Raw genomic sequence first — 15960 nt, forward strand, 5'->3', positions numbered from 1 at the left:
ATGAATAGGATTGCACTTTAGGTTATTTTAGGCATGCACTGCCCTGGTCAGCAACGTAGAAATTATTTAATTTCTTATTGAACAACATTTGAATTCTTTTTTGTTTGAGGAATCAAATGTCTTGAGTTATCTCTGGTTCTATGGTCCACATACATACCATACCTTTAAATCACATGGCTTCGCCCAAAGTGCCCTTCAAAGTGTAGTTTACCTCTCTTTATAACTACAACCCCCAGCCTTCTTAACAAACATTTTCAGGTCACTTCTGGGTTCAGTGTGGTGTGTGTGTGTTTGTTTGCAGTCAAACACATACTGAAAGGGGGTTGCTTGTATACTTCCTGGGGAGCTGCAGTCAATGTCCCTAACAAGAACACCAGCATAATGTTATATCTGTGCAAGCCTAAGTTGCCTTAGTGGATTAGTTTGAATCCATTTCTCTGTTGCGATGCACAAAATTACAACTGATCCCTGAGGCCAGAAATAGCAATTATCTTGGGGAACTTGTGTATCCAAACCAATGAAATGAGGATGCAAGGGCAGGGGGCAGATTTATGGGAAGGGTTTGGTAAGCCTACTGCTCCTGCAGCTGTTGATTCTTCTTAGGTAGAAACCTTGCCCCATTCGTGCTTTCTTCTCAGACTGGCTTCTCAGTCTACTTCTGGAACATGACTGGGGTTGGGTAGTGAATGACAGCATGGGACCATTTGCTAGAGAATTCGCGAATAAGGGAAAGATTAAGCAGCTCCCTCATGTCTCTATGCACATGTATCCACAGAGTGAGCCTCCTTCCACCACAAAGTTAGGCTTGAAATAAGCATTCTTTATACTTGATTGCGCTCTCTCTCTCTCTCTCTCTCTCTCTCTCTCTCTCTCTCTCTCTCGTGTACTTCTTCCATGGGCCAAAAAAGGGGAGCCACATCCACATTAGAGTTAAGGAAACCCATGGTTGCAAATTCTGTCTTTCCTCATAAGCACTATCCTCATCATATATGACCTGACCGTTCTTTCTTCTGAATGCTCTGATAAGCTTCTTCTCATTTTTTGAGACTTGTGGCTAGTAAGCGGAAAGTTGACTATTGTGACCCATTTATCCCTCCCCCCAAGTCCATTCTTTGATTGAAAAGTTTGTGGCCAGATGACTCCTAACAATTATTTTCGGTTATTTCCAGCCTCTGGTTTCTGGTGCCCTTTATATTAATCTCTGTAGCTGCTGTGGGTTGCACTGCAGTCTCCTATAAGGTTACATTTGATTTAACCTTTTGAAGTGAGATGGATAGCATATGAGATTTCTTTAAATAGATCAAATTATATATAGATCATATAGATACAAAAGGGCACAATAGAATGAGGATTCCAAATGTCAGCTCTTGATCTTTAATTTAAGCTTGCATTGGTAACTTTTGCTACCAACTTTGAAGTTACTTAGGAGGGGTGGCCAGTCTGATATCCATTCATTATTTTGAGTCAAATATTTATATTCTGCTACTTAATATTTCCACCCCACCTTTCCACCATGGATCCTCAAGATGGCTTACAACAGGCATCCTCAACCTTTTTGGGCCATTGGGTACATTTGGAAATTTAAGAAACTGCTATGGGTAGCACAAAATGTCAATTTCACAGAAGAAAACTGGTGGTCCTCCAAGCCTCCCCGCCCAACAAACAGGGAATGCATCTCTCCTAAGAAGCACAGGCAAAAATGCAGCAAATTTTCCAACCCCATTCAAAAATAAAAAGAGGAGGGCAGGGAAACTTGGCAGCCACTCTGTCCACGGACACCATTGTGGACCCCAGGCTTGCAGCAGCAAACATTAAAAGCAATCCACTGAAAAGTAAGTTGTAAAAGAAAAGCCAACAAAAGGACCATTTCCAACAGCATAGATCTGGCCACTTTTCAAAAAGTGAGCAAGGGAACATAGAAATCTGCTTTCTCCTGAGTTAAATCATTAGTCCATCCAGCTTAGTGTTGTCTACATCACATGGCACTCCAGATGTTGTTGGACTCCAACTCCCATATTTCCTTACTATTGCCTAGGCTGGTTGGAGCTGATGGGAGTTCATCTGGAGGGCCACCGTTCTCCCATATGTGATCTACCCTGACGAGCAGCAGTTGCAGACAGGTGTCTTTCCCAGTCCTACCTGGAGATGCTGGTTAATTAAATCATGGAACTTATGCATTCAAGGCAGATGTCCTACCACAGGAGCCTCCTCTTTGGGAAGGACTTTCTGAGACCCAGGCACTGCATCAATAAAACTGTGTCTTATGCTTCCACTTACCATACTTCAGACAGTGAGTGTGGGTGTGTGGTTGGGTTTCAGTTCTTGAGTGAAGCACCTGAGCATGTTCATATGGAAAGTGGTAGACCTTTCAGAGCCTTAAAGCTTAAAACCAACCATCTGGCTTGGCCCCGGAAGCAAATTGGTAGCAACCAGTACAGCTGACACAGCCCTGTTGTAAATAATGCTTTACACTACACAGTAATCTGGCACCACACAATAATCTGGAAACATTTCTGAACATCTTTTAAAGAGAGCCCTATATACAGAATTTTACATATACCAAATGTGGATGGGGTGTGAAAGACCATGAAAAGGTCTGATTTCCCCAAGAAGGGACTTCGCTGGGACATCAGGAGAAGATCCTGAAAACTACCCAAGGCCACCATTCTAGGAGAATGCTGGACCTAGGAGCATTCCCAAACTGTGAACCCAAAACAAGCTGAACCCCTGCATCTGGATCAGTACAGCCTCAAATCAGACAATAGTTTGTCAGATTTAAGCTCCAGTTTACCTGGTCCAAATTTTACTTCTTTCACATCTTCGAGGGCAGGTGAAAATGAGAGATGTTGTTGAGTGTCATCAGCCTGTTGATGACACAACTAAATCTCTGGACAAACTCACCCAGCAGTTTCATATAGATTTTGGAAACATAATGGAACCTTAGCCAGGGGGTGAAAGAGCCTTAGCACAATGTGTTCTTAATCCTCCCCTCCAGCAATGGCTGGAGTCACCAAAACATAATATATATTAATCCCCGTTCCATGGGATGGTTCACAATGATGCCATAGCAAATTGCACTGAAGATCACTGAGAGTTCTAGGTTTAAAAGGTTGCTCTCCCCCTGTCAATTTCCCAAGGTAGGTCTTCTGCCCTTGTTTCACTCTCATATCCAGGCTAGAAGCAGGATTGATGATCCAGACAATTGGTTTCCTTCAGGAATACCTGGAGCTGAGATGTCATTACATGCTCCATTACCTTGCCCAGGAATGGTGAATTGGAGACTGGAAATAGTTTTTTAGGTTGGGACGATCCAGTGGAGGTATTTTAAAAGAGAGGTCTCACAACAGCTTCCTCCATAACCTCCCTCAAGGAAGCATTTAGAACCTCAGCCACTCACAATGCCAGTTCTCCCTCTTCAATCAGTTGAGAAGGGCAAGAGACAGGAGTACAAATGGCCAGTTTCACCTCTCAAAAAAAATAAAAAAATAAAATAAAAATCCAGTCCACATCCTTAGGCTACCCAAACTCTGATTGTGATGTCCAAGTCATAAGGGATGGGAGTGCAAAGTAATCCTGTTTTGGTTCTGCTTTATTTATTTCCTGTATAATAATACTGACAGGTTTAAATATTTTATTCTGCCTTTAAAAAAAACAACAAATCAAAGCAACTTACAAAATTGAAGACATGGCAAAAGAAATTAAAAAGGGGGAAAATCAAGCAAAACTATGTGCGTGTGAATTTCCACTCATACAGAGGGAATTGATCTTCCTTTTCTCCTTCCTGAAGTGCTCCATGTACCCCCAGAATCAGATCCATTGGTTCCCCCATCTCTCCAGAGCAGATTTTGAGGATATGCAGGGGGGAGGCAAGGAAGATAAAGTCCTGTTGCATGAGTGGAGGTCCATTCTGCTTGCACATGGGCACCACTGAATGCAACCCACTGTGACAACTGTACACAACAGCACTACATTATAATCCAAATCATTGCCACATCAAAATTGAACCATACAATTGTTTTTAGAAAAGGAATGTCTTATAAGATGTTCTAAAACTAAATCACGATTGACATGGGGGGAAATGGTCACAATAAAGGTGCCGCCAATATAAAGTCCCTGTTCCATATTGACTCCTAACTTGTGACTCTTAAAGAAAGGTGATAGGCCCAAGGATATATAGGAAGATGTTCAGGGTGAGCTGTATAGGTTAAGGCCATCACCACTGAACTGGGTCCAGAAGCATTTAAGAGAAACCTGGCCTCATATGTCACAATTCCCAAGTAATAATATTGCTCTTGCAGACTTCTAACATGCCTATTCTATTTTCACATCAAACATCATTCCCTCTTTTCCCCACTATGCATTGTCTGAAGAGCCTTTAACTCCTGTGCTATATTAAGCTGACCGTAACGGTTTCCTGAAAAAGTGCACCCAATGAAAAATGTTTAATAAGGTATTTAATCTCACCATGGATAGTTGGACTTAGGAAAGAACAGTTGCAACTCAGTCGTTCAGCAACATTAGCTATGCAGATAGGCAGCGGTGCCGCAGAAGGCTAGGAGCATATTGTCATTTTACATGCCTGCGTACTAGAGTCAAAATGCATATGCATCCCTTCCAGAGATTGAACAAGAGACCTTGGAGTGGACGGAGCTCTGGTGTGTGTTTGTGAATATAGGAACAAAACAGGAATGGCGTTTTACCAGAAAAATAGAAACTGCCTCTGGTAAATACAAGACTGTTGAAACGTATCACATGTTCACATTTCCATATTCCCATAAAAAGATACATTGTGCACCAAAGGCAGCTTCCAAACATTTTCCGAGCACAGCCAGCTACGTGCAGAACTTGTGACGCTACAAAAGCACAGGCGATGGCTTCCAAAACCTCATTGCCCAGAAAGTGGCTCAGCTGAGCAACCAAAGATGGGGTGATGTGGGGGTGGGGGGAGGCACTCCTGGTCGTTCCTAGAACCTGAATGTGGAAGAACAAGGTAAGACCTCCCAGCTCTGAACTTGGTTGACTAAGGATGGAGAAATGACACCAATGACAAGTCTGCCTCCCTCTCCTAGGAAATGATAGTATCTGGCTATCCCTCCTTCAATGTAGAAGGGTTCAGCTGCAGTGTGCTCATCCTTAATCATTCGGCTGTGGCTCCAGGACACTGGCTGAACCATTATTATAAAGTTGGAAGGGACCTTGAGGGTTATCTAGTCCAACCTTCTGCAGTGCAGGAATCACTCTCAACTAAATCTCAACTAGAACTGTTGTTGCAACAATATTTCCTCGAACTGGTGACAGCCGGCCAACACTGCAGAGCTTGAAGGGAATGTGTTACCTTAACTGATAGGCAGTGGGACATAAATTGGCCAAGAGCACCACATTAAGATCTTTCAGGATTATGACTTTAAGATGGGTTTGCCTTCTGTACCCAATTATTCTGCATTGCAGGGGGCTGGAATTGATGAACCCGAGGTTCCCTTCCAACTCTACAATTCTACGATTCTCCTCTGTTTCATTCATTTTCTACAGTAGCCTGCACCTTTCTTCCTAGCTGTATCTTCTCTTTTGTGAATTCCACTGAGCTGGAAACCTCCTAGAAACTCCCCACTTGTGACATCTTTTTCATTACTCCCACTAATTTTTGATGAATACAGACCTGCTTCCCAGAGTACCTGCTCATCTATTCTCCTGAGAATGCCTGCCCTTTATTGATGGCTCCTGCACTCCTTCCAGCTCCTATTATTCTCCTTTGGATTGTGCCCCAAACTGTGTTTGTGAACTCATTAGACCTTTGCATGTTGACATAATGATAGCTACTGATTTGTGTGCTGCAAAGACTGCCTCTAGTGTCTTTAAATGTCAACATTAATGTCTTATGTGTGAACTAAAATCCCCCAATACTGGCAGTTTAATGATCTTTCTAGATAAAAGCTGAAATTGTAATAACTATGTAAATTTCAGCCCAAGGGAAGCAGTATTCTCATAGTGATCCCAAAACAAAAGTGTAGGAGTCATCAGCCTCTGCTGGCTACATCTGTTTAGAAAACCAAAAGCTAAGAATTTTAGTTTTCCACATGAAACTCAAAAATGACATGAAAATACAATCGCAGTTCAGTTTGGAAGTGACTGGTTTCATGTTTTTGTATACTGAAAAGCTAATATGCTGCAACCGCTTTTCTGTCTGTCACCAGGAATGACTGGCAACCTGCATTCCTTAATGAAAAATGGTGCATTTCAATTAAATACCATTATTAAAACTGGAAACTATATTTCAAGAATTACAGCCATCTCAGCTTCAAATATCTGCTGATGCTTTATCTTCAGCTTCCTCTCAGACATGATGAGAAGTGACTGTAACTAGAAAAAGCCAGATTATGAAGATGGGAGCCTGGCCTGGTCTGGAAATGGAAAGTTGGAGAGATTCCCTTATGCAGGGATCAATTGACTTTTGGGATATGGACTTGGGCCAGGAGAAGATTGGAGCCTTTGGGGCCTTTGGATTTGGAGGAATTGCGAAACAAGATTTGGAATGCTTTATGGGCCCTAGTTTTAACCATGGAGACCTGGCCGACTTATTAAGAAGGAATAAAAGTATTGTTGGGTTGGAGCATCCCCGAGATCTGCTTTTTAGTATCAAAGATCATCAAGAAGATCGGGAGAAGGGACGTGAAGAAGAGTTAAGAGCCTCGGATATAAGATCTCCAGGTTGATGGACTGTTGGGGGTTGATGGAAGTGACGGCAGGCGCCGAGACCAGGGAGAGGAGATGGCGGAAGAAGATTGGGAATTTAAAGTGTATATATGGAGACTTAAAAAATTTAATGAGGGATGGAAAAATCGTGGAATGAAATTTTATGACCCTAGGGGAAATGTCTTAAGAGATTAAGTTCAAATATATTAGTTTTAATGAGAAATAAGATTAAATAAAGTAAAAATAGATTGTTAATTGGTGAAAGAAGAGAATGTAAAATTACAGTATATTAAGATAAACTATTAGGATAAAAACAAAGATGAAGGATTTGCTGAAATATTTAACTGAACTAGAATACAAAAAAGGGAGGTGTGAGGAGGTCAAGGAAATAAGCTAAGGAAAGAAAGTTATGTAAAGGTTTGACTTGTTCTTTTTTAATTGTATGTATCTTTTTTTTTCTTTGTTTGTTTTCTTCTCTTATTTTTTTTGGATGCGATTTGTTTTTAGCCATTGTTTTGTATTGTTTTCTTTGTTTAATTTGGTGGTTTTTTGTTTATATATATATTTTTTTTCATGTAACCTTTAAAATCTTAATAAAAATTTATTTATTTTTTTAAAAAAAGAGAAGCGAGAGCACTTTGTGACTTGGAAATCAAGAATGATGTGGTGCATATAGTAATGGGAGACTCTTTTCCATTTTGGTTTCTCTCAGTTTCTCATCTTTCCAATCTTTAGATGTGATCTTCTGCTAATGTACACATGACTTTATGCCATTTTGTACACATTTCTGCTAATCAATTCTCCGCATATGATGCATTTTTGTGTGTTATTTCCATGGACATATGCATTTTTAGACACATTTTATCCCACTAGATGCATTTTTGTACACCTCATTTGTTTGGAGAACTGAATTGCAAAATTCATAGGAAGTGTGAATTTCACAGAATGACTGTGTTTCAGTTCCTATATTGCTTCAGATTGCTTCAGTGTGAATTGGGCAGGCTCAACTTTCTCTTCCCCACTCCCTCCAGTACTTGCCACCTCAGTGTGGACAGCATTCCCAGCTTGCACCACTCATGGTGATCACATGAGCAAGTGTGTCTTTCTACCAAACTAATACGATAAGTAAAGGATGCAAATAACATATTTGTATTTCATCACTCTCCCCTGCAGAACAAAGGGTGCTTTACAATAAGAAACAATCTAATCATGATTTTAGAACTGCCCTCAACACAGCAACTGGTCAACATGGTAGGAGGGTCATCTCCCGAAGCCTGGATGAATTTAAAATACTGTTTAAATTGCACCTAAATGCATCCAAAGGGTTGAATATATTTTGAAACCTGTAGCACCCTTTGGAACTCTTGAGCTTTCTGGTTTTTTGTCTGGTTAGCAAAGCAGATTACATTGCCGTTAGCCAGGTTTGTTGTTGTAGTTTTCCCCAAACGCTGCTCTGGGAAGTAGCACAGCTTCCAAAGAAGCCCAGGTGCCCGTTTCATTTGCAGCTTCTGTGTGGAGAGATTCTGCTCCTAACACAAAACCCTGACCCATCCTGTCAGCAGTGATACAGTGACCTTGCTATCCATTGCTGACAAGGGAGGAAAAGGGGGAAACATAGGAACAGAGAGATAAACACTTATCTTTTCTAGCGCGTGAAATGCAAATAACACATGCTGCTTATAGTACCTGTCTCATGACCTGGATATGGTATGCATAGGTTCCATATTTTGTTTTTACTCACCATAGTGGTTTCTGCAATAGATCCAAAGCTGTTGATGAAAATATTGCAGCTGACATTCACTGGAGGGCCTGCAAAACAAGTGAAGGTTGATCAGACGTTCTGTGTGCCACCTAGCAAAAGTAGACCCTGCATTCAGCAGGGGCTTGCACCACCTGAGCCTCAAGGTCTCTTCCCACTCGGATTTGATGATGCTACATGGGGGCCTTCAGATTGCCACAGTTTTGGGGGGAGAGATTCAAGCACATACTGGCGCTTTCAGTTTGTGCACTTAAAACAAATTACAGTAGAACCTCTACTTACGACCGCCTCTACTTGGGCCCGATCCAAGTCACGACCACGGCAAACCTGGAAGTAAATACTGGGTTTGCCGCAATTCATGCACACGCAGAAGAGGCTGCCACCGTCTGCACATGCACACAATGGTGCTTCTACCAGAGACCCGTTTTGCCTAAAGGACGGGCCGCCAGAATGGATTATGGTGGTAAGTAGAGGTTCCACTGTAATGGGTTTTATTCCCCCAGAGCAATAAATTCACTTCAAAATAAAAAGAATTGGCCATTTTGCAGTTTGAAAAGTGAGGGGAAAATGCATTGAAAAGTGTGATAGGAATGGATGAATAAGAAGTTGTATGAACACCCTGAAAGCAGATTGTGATGAATGTTTGTTGATGTAGCACCTCCCCACAAACAAATCAGAATGAATGCTCAATGAAAACCAGATATAATCTAACCTCTATATAAGCTCTGTGCAAGCAAATCAGGGTGAACGTTCAATAAAGAAGTTGTCTGGCACAAACCTATATCGATGTGATGTCTGTCAATCTGTTTTTGACATGGGATATTGTGCTAAGGGTTGCTGTTTTGTAATATGTTCTTAATATTTAAAAAAAGGACAAAAACAAACCAACCATAATGGTCAAACTTTTGCTTGTTCTTAAGAACATAAGGAGAGCTGTGATGGATGAGATCAAAGGCCCATCCAGTCCTGCATCCTGTTTTCCCAGTGGTCAGCCAGGTGCCTAAGGGGGGGACTGCAAGCAGGACCTGAATAGCACTTGTGACTTCCACCAACTCATATTTGTTGTTTGCATTGTGCACAAAGCTTGCACATGTAGTAATTGTCCACATCTAAGCTTCCCATCCATGCATTTAGTCTACATAGTTATACCAGAGGGCTTTTATGCTTGCCTCTGGAAGGTAGGCAAGAATTATATAACCTAAGGACCCATCTGATGCTGTGGCCACTGTTTTCTGGTCAATTACAGTGTGTGTAGCTCAATGGACTTTAAGGCTTGGATCAGTCCAAGTGTTCAGAAAGGGAGTTGCTTTGTGCCCTATCTTCCTTTTACGCCATTCACTTTTTCAGAATCAGCCTTATTAGATAACAGGAAGGGACATGGTGTAAACTGAGCACGGAGTTACATCACCTAAAGATCTTTAGCTCATTGCATCTAGATGATAAAAGTCTGAGAAATCACTTCGGACAAAAAGGACAGAAAGCTTAGCATGCCCTTTCCAATCAGGGAGTGACAAAGGGCACCCAGGCCAGGGGAGCAGTGAGGACTCCAACCAGAGTGAAGATTAGAGGCAGAGGCCTGACTATCTAGCAGTGCATGCCAAAACGATCTGAAATGTGCCACTCAGAGCTTTGCTCCATTTCACCTTTGTTTTAATACCTGTTATTACTTACAGTTCTACCTTGGAAAGATTACAGGATTAAGCAGGCCAGCCACCCTCTTCCAAATATAAATAAATCTTTTGTGAATAGCAGCAGCAGACTGCAAAATTCAGTGAGGATAATGTATCAATCTATATTCAGGGCTAGGCTCTGGATGACTGCACATGAAGGGGAAAAGGGCGAGGAGAGCTCTATCCCGCTTCAAAGGTCTTGCTGGGAAACAGCTGTAACTGGCAGTCTAGACACACTGAATTCCTCCAGGATTCCCTTATGGAAGCAAAGGTCTGGCTCACACATGCATGCCAGTAAAGTGATTTTCCTACATTTGATTGCTGTACCCTTGAACTTTCAGCGTTCCACACATGATTACTGCAGGAGTGTGCCAGGCTGCTGACAGGCTTACAAAGGTCCTGGTGCTAGGTGAGCATTAATCTGGGAGCAGGTTTCACTACAGTAAATGAGCCTTATGTTCAAACCAACACCACCCCAGACTCCCTCAGGACCTGTGTCTTTAATCACATTGTTTGCTTGTGTGCAGGGGTGGAGGAAGGGGTGTGTGGTGGAGGTGGGCTGCCCTGGGTGTCACCACTGAGGGGGGGTGACAAAATGCCAGGCAGCACTCACCACCAAGCCTGCAGCGCACCTGAGCCAAGTGTCTCTCCTGGGAGTAACATGATGACTTCGGCGCCCGCAGGCTCCACGCTGCCCCAAACTGTCCGCCCGCTGCCTTCCCCTCGGCTGTAGGGTGGGTGAGTGAGAGGAGGCAGGCAGACTCCTTGGAGGCACTGTGGAGTGTCCTGTCCTGTCATGTCCCGGCTCGCCCCGTCCTGCGAGTGGCTGCCCCTGCCCCTGGGCACAGGGCACAGGGCATGCGTGCTGCCCCAGGCACCCAATTGGCTTGCTCTGCTGCTGCTTGTGTGTGCAGGCTTTGTTTTCTATAAATTGCCAGGGTGAGCTCCCCAAGTCCTGGTATGTTTGTGTGGGGAGAGTAGTAAAGCTTCCATCTTTTCCTCCCTGCTGTGGTGCTGATCTGGACTGGCCCCTGTTTGCCTGCAATTTGCAATGAAGCAAATGGGAGTTTTTATTTCAACGCAAATTGTCAGTGTGGAGAACCCAATCTGGATTGGCACACAGTGGATAGTAAATGAATAAAACTTCCTGACCACCCTCACTCTCCCGTGTAAAGGTCCTGATCTGGCTCAGCGATGCGGCTCTTGGAATTTTTCAAAGAAAAAGCTTGCGGTCAAAGGCAGACTACATGCTTAAAGTCATACATAAAACAGGAAGCTGTATGAAGAAGAAGAAGAAGAAGAAGAAGAAGAAGAAGAAGAGGAGGAGGAGGAGGAGGAGTTTGGATTTGATATCCCGCCTTTCACTCCCTTTAAGGAGTCTCAAAGCGGCTAACATTCTCCTTTCCCTTCCTCCCCCACAACAAACACTCTGTGAGGTGAGCGGGGCTGAGAGACTTCAAAGAAGTGTGACTGGCCCAAGGTCACCCAGCAGCTGCATGTGGAGGAGCGGAGACGCGAACCCGGTTCCCCAGGATTACGAGACTACTGCTCTTAACCACTACACCACACTGGCTCTGGTATGATAATGTAGCAATCTCTGTATACAGATATAAAAAGGGTCTGTGGACCCTGATTGAGAGGAATAGAGACCACTGTTGCACACTCATGTGAAAGCATGCCCACCTCTGTGTACAGATAACACAGATAGCAGCTGCCATTATTGCATGAAGGTGTGTACGATTGCAAACTGCTATGTACAATAGTACATTCTGAAACATGACCCCTGTGCATTTCAAATACAGCCTGGCAGGGGCTCTCCAGGGTTTGAGATAGGAAGCCTATCGCAGCTCTACCTGAAGCTGAAGATTGAACCTGGGACCTTTTGCATTCAAAGCAGATGCTCTACCACTGAGCCATGACCCTTCTTTATCTTTTCTCATTCTTGTCTCACTGCAAGACAATGTGCCATTTAAAACCTAAGTACTCACATATATTAACATATGCTGATGAGCTGGTACCACTTCCTCCTTTGGGGAGAGCTGGCAATATTATTGCCTTCATTTTAGCTGCAGGCTGGAAGGCCTCAAGGTTTAGTGTATCTGAAGCCTTTCTTTAAAAGTGCCCGACGTTTGCCAGATGTGAACGGAGAACTAATGTCTTTCCCAGCTTTTGTCTGGCAGTTCATATGCAGCAAATAAACTTCACCATGCTCCAGTGCTCTCACTACGGGTGGCTGTATTGAAAGCTATGGCCCCTGGCCACCTGGAGGCTGCATCAATTATGGTAAAGGATGTTTTCCTTGTCCTTCCCCACAAAGCTGATATACCTGTAAATTCTATGCCAGGGATATGCAACCTAAGGCCCGTGGGCCGGATGCGGCCCAATCACCTTCTCAGTCTGGCCCATGGACGGTCTGGGAATCAGCGTGTTTTTACATGAGTAGAATGTGTCCTTTTATTTAAAATGCATCTCTGGGTTATTTGTGGGGCATAGGAATTCGTTCATCCCCCCCCCCCCCGCAAAAAAAATGTAGTCCGGCCCACCACATGGTCTGAGGGACGGTGGAATGGCCCACGGCTGAAAAAGGTTGGTGAGCCCTGTTCTATGCTATGGATTCTGGGTTTCCAGGTTGAACTTTCAGCTGGGTTTTAAAGGGGAGGTTTCTTAAGTAACCCCTGATCTGAAAGTCCCTGCTTGAATTAGGTACTCTCTGTAATAGGCCAGGAATCATGCCATAACTCTGTTCTTTTTTTAAAAAAGCTGCCAGTTTAAGATCATAAGGTAATATGCTATGTTGGTTCAAGCTCCACAAAGCTGGGAAATTGGAAGCGAAGGCTGATGTCTACACAGGTGTGCTGCATGAGCAACAAGGCTTGTGTCTGCTTACTACTTTCCTTCCATGGACCCACATGGAATGTCCCTTAGTTTTTAAAGACCCAACCCTTGATTTCCTGAAGGAGCGTCTCCACCCCCATCGCTCTGCCCGGACACTGAGGTCCAGCTCTGAGGGACTTCTGGCGATTCCCTCGCTGTGAGAAGCCAAGTTACAGGGAACCAGGCAGAGGGCCTTCTCGGTAGTGGCACTCACCCTGTGGAACGCCCTCCCACCAGATGTCAAAGAGAACAACAGCTACCAGACTTTTAGAAGACATCTGAAGGCAGCCTTGTTTAGGGAAGCTTTTAATGTTTGATGGACTACTGTATTTTAATATTTTGTTGGAAGCCGCCCAGAGTGGCTGGGGAAACCTAGCCAGATGGGCGCGTTATGCATGATAATAATAATAATAATAATAATAATAATAATAATAATAATAATAAACAACACTGACATTTTCTCCCTGTTTCTGTTTTTTATTGGAATTCTCTGACATCCCTATTCATGAGTATCTTCCCGTGCAGAATATAGTACAGTTGTACTTTGGAAGCCGAACGGAATCCATTCCGGAAGTCTATTTGACTTCCAAAACATTCGACTTACAAGGCGCGGCTTCTGATCGGAAGCCCTGGAAGCCATGCCGGATGTTCAGCTTCCAAAAGAACATTTGCAAACTGGAACACTCACTTCCGGGTCTGCGGCATTCGGGAGCCAAAACGTTTGAGTGCCAGGGCGTTCAGCTTCCAAGGTATGACTGTACTTGGTAGGTGGGGACAAAGATTGCATCCTTGTCACACGGGGGGTGTGTGTGTGTTTCCTATCCAATTCTGCTTTGCTTTGTGTGCATGGCAAGATGGAGAAAGGGATTTGGAGGTAGATGAGTTCATGATGATCTTAGGTCTATGCAACAAACAGTGATTTTAATTTGTTTATGTGCACGGTCAGTGGCTCCCCATCATGTCAACTGGCCTCTGATCCACAGTGTCCTCTCCATGCTGAATATGTGCCAGCCTGTTAAAAACTGCATGTGGGGATTGATCCCATACATTTCAATGGTTTGCAGATTGGAAGTGCTGGAAATGGCCTCTGTCTATGCTACCGTAGGGTTTTGTTGAGCATGGTTTGGGAAGACAGAAATTGGGTTTGGAGGCTGGTCTGTTTCTGGTCAGTGTCAATTTCACATGCATTTCTTAAGATGCTTCCATCCTGTTTCCACATTAAAAGTGATTTAACAACAACACTCTGTAGGAACATTTGCATTCGAAGAAATACATAAATAGTATTTATTATAAAACACATATTTAAATACATATTTTATCTCAGTGTACACATTTCTGAACACATTTTATCCAAAAAAGGACTATACTGTAAGATTCAGAGGCATGCAAAATCTGATTAGATTCAGAGCTGTGTACAAGGTCAGTTCACTTAAAAAATGCAGACCAAACAAAATTCTCCTCCATCCTGAAACTACTTTTCCCTAGCCTAACTCATCTGAAACAGTTGTTGTGAGGATACAGTCGGATGTATGTAGCCACTCAGGTAGTCTGGATTACCAATGTGACATAAATTAGCCATATTGTTCAAGTTCTCACCATCTCTATTTTCTGCATGTGCTCAGGAAGAAAATTTAAGAAATGGACACTTCCAGGCTATTGCTATTTTTGGGTGTGGTTCAGTCATGTCCTGGCAAATGCAGGTTGCACAATTATAGTCAATGAGGAGGCCTTGCACAACAATACTGCTTTCCCAAAGATCAGAATTTTTATGGTAAGGAATATAACGGGAAGATGTGCTGGAGAGTGTTGGGTAACACTTGCCATGACACAACACCATCTAACCTCCCTGTAAACAAATTGGAACGAATGCTCATTAAATAGCCAGTGTCCTCTAATCTCCCTGTGAACAAGAATTAATGCTCAATAAACACATCATTTGAAGCGCCCACTGTGGGCTTCACCCACAAAAAGGAGTTTTTCTCCTCCCCCTTGCTTTTAATTTTAACTATCATGAATAAAGAAAGAAACTGATTCTGGGCGGCCATGGTATTATTTTCATTTAAATCTAAACCATTAAAACGCCTCTGTGACTTATTGCTGGCTCATTTAAATGATGTGCTCAGAAAGCTACAAGCTCAAGTTCTGCAAAGCTGCTGCTGTGACTTTCATATAAATTGGATACTGATTTATGTGTGACAGACGAAGCCAGCGAACTGCCCCCATGGGGGGAAGGTGCAGTTCATTGAAATAAATCTGAAATTAAATTATCTTGCATAAAATTACAATACAACTGCCTTCAGCAGAAGGGTAATGTATATATTTCATTAAATATTAAAGTTTAATTTCTTTTGTGTATACGTGTGTGCTGGAGCGGGAAGACCTTCCTGCGGTGCATTCCTTTTAACCCTCTGTTGGTTTTCTCCCAGTATCTGAAGCCTTCTTTTTTAGCTGGGTAGCCAGACATATTTGTGTCATAATAGCAGAAATGGGGAACCTTTTACAGCCCGAGAGCTGCATTCCCTTCCCAGGAATCTTCCAGGGGTCACATGTCAGTAGTGGGTAGGGCCAGAGAAAAGGTGGGTGGAGCCAGAGGCAGACTTCCAGGATTTATTCCAGCCCACCAAAGACACCCAAGGAGAGTGAAAAGTGAGGCCAGCATGGCCAGTGTGGCCTGGAATGAGTCATGAGTGCCAGAAGAGAGTCATGAGTGCCAGAATGAGTCATGAGAAGAGAGTGAGAGAGGCGTGAAGGGTTCACAGTTGGCCCCTGGGAACAGAGGTCCCCGAACCCCTCATCTATGGCTTATAGAAGCCAAATGACAAATTTAAAATTGCCTTTTGTATGGCAAGGGTTGTATGCAGAGTAGGCTGACTGAAATGAATGGGCATGGCCCACTTAGGTCCTTTAATGGGTCTACTGTGAGTGGCACTTAAAGGTAAATGTAAAGGGACCCCTGACCATTAGGTC

At 43.2% G+C, this 15960-nt stretch overlaps 2 protein-coding genes across 3 annotated transcripts in view; one reads left to right on the top strand and one right to left on the bottom strand.

Moving 5' to 3' along the window:
- Positions 1-15960, top strand: part of LOC309336092 (uncharacterized protein) — a 378925-nt gene that overhangs the window by 70121 nt on the left and 292844 nt on the right. The window lies entirely within an intron of this gene.
- Positions 1-15960, bottom strand: part of GLRA1 (glycine receptor alpha 1) — an 89973-nt gene that overhangs the window by 34340 nt on the left and 39673 nt on the right. For both annotated transcript variants that reach the window (XM_081851552.1, XM_081851551.1), the window contains exon 3: positions 8432-8499. In XM_081851552.1, the coding sequence (XP_081707678.1) occupies positions 8432-8499 (68 nt within the window). The remainder of the gene's footprint in view (positions 1-8431; positions 8500-15960) is intronic.

The sequence above is a fragment of the Podarcis erhardii genome (assembly GCF_964252035.2).
Source record: "Podarcis erhardii genome assembly, chromosome: 2".
NCBI classification, from domain to species: Eukaryota; Metazoa; Chordata; class Lepidosauria; order Squamata; family Lacertidae; genus Podarcis; species Podarcis erhardii.